The 5,191-nt window shown below is 36.9% G+C and overlaps 1 protein-coding gene across 1 annotated transcript; it reads right to left on the bottom strand.

The window, feature by feature from the left end:
• Nucleotides 1–233: 233 nt before the first annotated feature.
• Nucleotides 234–4,789, bottom strand: FAM237A (family with sequence similarity 237 member A). Its single transcript, XM_045868070.1, has 2 exons — nt 4,378–4,789; nt 234–373 (listed from the first exon to the last, which is right to left on the bottom strand). The coding sequence occupies exons 1-2, from the start codon at nt 4,787–4,789 to the stop codon at nt 234–236; spliced, it is 552 nt and encodes a 183-aa protein (XP_045724026.1).
• Nucleotides 4,790–5,191: the final 402 nt, after the last annotated feature.

Genomic DNA, 5,191 nt, shown 5'->3' with positions numbered 1-5,191 from the left:
ATCCCCTGGTCCTCTTTGGAAGCTATTTTAACTCTCTCAGACAGTGGGATGATTTGGCAGTAAAGCCACCATTTGAAGGAACACGCTAGCAGGCTTAAGTAGTACTCTGAGAGGATGTGGCTTACGATTTATCTCTGGACATTCCCACCATTTCAAGTAAACAAATGGTCAATAGTCAAGAGAAGCGTGGATTGTTTTTAATTCCAAGATGTGAGTTAGCTCAGAGGTTAGATTTATTTTCTTTTTATTTCCAGGCCACTGGCGACTTTTCCAATGAACTTAGACCCACTCCTGTGCAAGTGCATGCCCATCAAACCTTCAATCAACTCTTTCTTCTTTACAAAAGGTGCTCTTAGTTGCTGAGAATATGCACCTGAAAGTAGAGAAAAGGAACTCATTATTAGAGCACCAAATTATTCTCAGGTTAATTAAATATCAATACATTGGGTTTAAAAGAAAGTTTGTTGGGGCACCTGGGTGGTTAGGTCATTTGAGCGTCTGACTCTTGGTTTTGGCTCAGGTCATGATCTCATGGGTCATGGGATCAAGCCCCACCTCAGAGGGAAGTCTGCTTGAAGATTCTCTCCCTCTGCCCCTCCCCCCACTCTCTCCCTCTCTCCCTCTCCCTCTCTCTTTCTCTCTCCAATAAATCTTTAAAAATAAAAAATAAAGTTTGTTATTTCTGTCACTATCAAAGTCTCTATAAATTTATTGCAGGAGCGTATATGTAAATCTGTTTATGTGTCCTTTGCAGTTAAATAAGATAAAGTAAATTTTAATAAATACATTTCCTTGTTAATTAATATATGTGTTAAGATTTTTTTTCTGATTAAAAAGGTAAAATTGATCATTATATTTTTTATATTAAAGTTTTATGCATATACACTTTATGCCATAATTTAGTCAACCATTACATTTAAACAATTTCCAAGTTTTCTGCTGTTATAAGCAGTATTGCAGTGAAACTTTGTACTACATTGTTGGCCACATCTCTGAATGTTTCCTTAGGATAGATTTCTAGATGAGTAATTTCTGAAGATGTTCCTAGGAAATTCTTGGAATAAGTAAGGTAAAAAACCAAGCATTTGTGAAACTAATTATATATATATATATCCCTGAAGCACTGTTTTCTCTAATGCTTGGTGTTGAAAAAATAAATACTAACATTTGCCAGCTAGTTAGGTACCAACTGCAAATATCATCAAATTATAAATCTAAATTTTAATTTTCTCATCATGAAGGAATGCAAAGACTCACAATTTTTCGAAAATATTAAACTGCCAGTCTCAGGCAGGCAGGTTTTTCTGTTTCACTGGCAGAGCAAGGTTAGTTGAAGGAAAAGGCCGTTATTTTTTGATGAAAACAAGGATATACTTCAAAATCCCTTATCAGCATATTCTTTTCCTAAATCAATTAATAACTCTCTCTTTCACTCTCTCTTTCTCTCTGCCTTGACATGATGCATCATAATTTAGTGGTTAAGCTGGGTTACACCCTCTTCACACCTTCTGGATATTTCAGCATTCAGTTATTGACTCATATCTTTCTAGACTAAATAACAATGATCTTTTGAGTCTTTCCCCAAGTGATGATATCTCTAGCCCGCGGAATTTTTGGAATTCTCATTTCTGGATGCCCTCTGTTCCTGCTGAGCATTGTTATAAACAACTAAAGTATCCAGGTCATCACCCAGCTCAATAAGCTGTCCTTGGGGTCAAGCTCTTCCGGACTCTCTCCCTAGTTAAATACATGCCTTTCATAAATTCCTTTTTTATAGAATCGCAGAGCATTAGAATGGAGAATGTAAAGAGACTTTATGGGCCTTCTAATTCTTTCCACATCCCTCTTTTTCAGATGAAGAAACTGAGGGTTACATAAGTTAATGAAGTTGACTGAGTTACATAGCTATTTAATATCTCTTGTTTTCATATTTGTTGGCCCAGTATTTACAAATATATTAACGTACAAAATTATATAGGAGTTTTATGTTTGACAAAGCATGATTCATAGCAACATTTCTCAAGTGTGTTTAAACTATTTAAATTTGAGAGGCGCCTGGGTGGCTCAGTGGGTTGGACGTCTGCCTTCGGCTCAGGTCATGATCCCAGGGTCCTGGAATCGAGTCCCAAACAGGGCTCCCTGTTCAGCGGGAAGTCTGCTTCTCCCTCTCCCTCTGCGTGCCACCCCCCCCCCGCTTTTATTCTCTCTCTCTCTGTCAAATAAATAAATAAAACCTTAAAAAAATAAACTGTCTAAATTTGAGGACATCAAAATAACAAAAACCTTTTCGCATATTATGTAGACACATTAGTTCTTTCCTTCTGCTCTGGTGATTTGATTTCCCCGAGAACTATAGAGACAAACACCTCTTCACCCTCACCCCCATCCCAACCTGGTAGTATATTAATCCCCCAAGGACAATAGAAAAAATTAGTGGAGAATCTGTGCCGGTACATCCAGAGCCCAGTTGAGCCACTAGAGATTTAATCAAACCTCTTGAGATGAAATCTCAATGTTCCAGCAACTATCTAACTTTTAGCCATGGTGTCTCCTTGACCCAGGACCCTCTTTGACTGTGGTTATACAATCCAAATGGAAAGTCTTGTTTCCTGATCTACAAACAATCGTTTATGTCAAACATTAAAATAACTTCAATAAGTAAAATACTCCCTCCTGCTACATAGCCACTCTGGCTAAAGTTTGCAGACCAGCTGGGTCAACAGCAACTCTGTAGCAAGAGAAAAGAAGTGGTTCCCTAAGCTGAAGATAAATCTACTACCTTAAAAAAAGAAGAAGAAGAAGAAGAAGATAGAAATGCTATGTTGAAATATGCTCAAAAAATTACATGTAGCTTCAGACTGTTCTGATAGCAACATTGCAAGCAAGTAAACTGAAAGCTATTTTAGAGAAAGACCTTGTGCACGTATATAATTATTTTCATGTTCGTCTGAACACAAATATTATTTTCATTTATTCTATAGTTACTTTAGTAATTTAAAGTGAGTGCAAAATACAAAAATAAATAAATAAATATTGGTGGTGACGAGTATGACAACTAAATATGATAAGAATGGAAAAAGGAGTCCTATACTACAAACGAAGAAAATATCCAATTCTATGGATGCTGATGTCTGAACAGCCTCTGTTTAAAATGGTTTTTAAGTATTGGTAACCAACATTGAAAGACACTTATTTTTTTATTTCTTTAGTAGCTAAGCTGGTAAAAGAATATTTCCTCTAAAAATGGAAATTGGTTTAAGTTACAATAACACTTGCCAAAATAATAAATTTATCTATAAAGTACAGCAGTGGATTATCTAGTTTAATGGATCAGCAAATCATGAGGATTTTTAGTTAGTGAGGTTAAAACAAACTAGATATATAAAGGCTCTACAATATCTTGGGAAAGGATTGATATAGAACTATTACTGTTAAGTGCTATTCTAAGAGAGAAATTATGGGGATATATAACAATTCTTGCAATAAAATATACTAATGTAAAAATTAGTTATGCCTCAGTTTTGCACTAGTGGATAAGTAATTCTAAGAGTTACTACCACCCAAACAGCCTTTGCTGCAAGGATTAGAAGCTCATTGGTTGAAACAACATTAAAAAAGGAACAAAAACAATATGAATAGGGCTAAGTTATCTATCTCTCAGCTTACTCACAGGGGCTCATTTGCTCTAATCCTAATTCTATAAAGGATATTTCTTTTAGTGCCCCCAGAGAAGACTGTTTTTGAATATAATATTTGCACCAGTGAGAATCTCTAAATTTGTCGGAAATTCCAAATTACTAAAAATTAATCACTCTGCTTGCTGGAAGTTAATTACATTATTTGAGATTTATTCAAAAAGCAACAAGGAGTGAATTTGCAAGCCAGCCAATTTTTCTGCCCTTCATTTCACCAACTAAATACATCGCAAGGAGCCCCTCCATTTACATGGAAGCCATTTTTTTTTCTATTTAAAAAGGGTGAGAGCTTGTGTGTTGTGAATATTCCCCAGACTTACATTCAAATCTTCCCAAATCCATAGCACGTAAAGACAGGTTATGACTGCTAATATTCAGGCTAATCACTTAATACTTTTGTGTTGTATTTTGGGAATCATGCTTCTCTTTCCTTGTATTTTTACTCTTCCTTACTGCTGTTCACATGAAGTATGAGAATGAGGACAATATGTTGATATAAACAGCTGCCATGAAATACAAAAGGAAGTGCTATCTTCCTATCACTTGTGTGCTTTTGTGTGCTCTTGGGTTCACTCCTGAGAGTGCAATGAATTCCCCTAAAGCCATTTCCCCCTTCCTCACAATTGAGCACATTCATATTTGATTGACCCTTTTGAAAGACATGGGACCTAGAGTTGACCACCTTGTTTTATTCCTGTGTGCTGTGGATGCACTGCTGAAATCTTCTCTTCCTTCCCAGTCAATTGCCTCCTTCCTAAGCCATGGTTCCTGGAGAGGACACAGTCCACATAGATGTCCCAGAAGAGTTGGGCCAGATCCCAAAACAGTGCCCCATGCTTCAAGTTCTCAGATGACTTCAGGTAGATCATAAAATCCCAGAAACCTGAAACAGTGTTAGAAATTCGAGGCTTCCGCATTTCCAGGAGGAGCACTGAAGAAGATTCCCAGCACTGAGGATCAGCTTGGTTAAGAGCCAGCAGGTCTGTCTGGCTATGGCAGAAGAAAGGAGACACACAGCACATTCCCACAATGAGCAGGGAGCAGATAAGGGTCAAGGGGCGGTAGATCCCTCTTCTGTTCCCAGGATTGGCCATGGCGCTGAAACTGCATAGAATGGAAATATCTTACAAATCCTTGCTTGAGCTCCACTCAGTAATGAAAATAATTATGCCTTTAAAAACCTTGGTGCCAGCAAAGGAAATACACCAGTGTCCTTAGGAAAAGTCTTATCGTTCCTCCCATAAGTCCCATTCTATCTAAAATGACTCATTGCCAAGCCAGGTAGTATAAAACCAAGATATTTAGATTAGGAAGTGTTTATTCCTAAGACATGTTCCCTTATGAGATGAATAAGTGAATTTGTTTTTCCCTAGTACAGAGGAACATAATTTAAAAGAACATTAAGTAAAAATGTAAAATCTTGCTGCTTGGCTTTAATTATTCTATAATATCATAGTTTAGCTTACCTATTCTAATCCAGGACTCCCATGCAATTA

This window comes from Mirounga angustirostris, unplaced genomic scaffold (assembly GCF_029215605.1).
Source record: "Mirounga angustirostris isolate CCGP_5_RB_7025 unplaced genomic scaffold, mMirAng1.0.hap1 SCAF_3, whole genome shotgun sequence".
In the NCBI taxonomy this organism is placed as follows: Eukaryota; Metazoa; Chordata; class Mammalia; order Carnivora; family Phocidae; genus Mirounga; species Mirounga angustirostris.
This window is presented reverse-complemented; position numbering and strand designations above follow the sequence as displayed.

Bases quoted from the DNA above. Each gene is read 5' to 3' on its own strand.
- FAM237A (XM_045868070.1), bottom strand. From the start codon at position 4,789: ATGGCCAATCCTGGGAACAGAAGAGGGATCTACCGCCCCTTGACCCTT. The intron at 374-4,377 runs GTGGTCAACTCT...CTCTACTTTCAG, and splicing joins GCACACAGGAATAAAACAAG to GTGCATATTCTCAGCAACTA.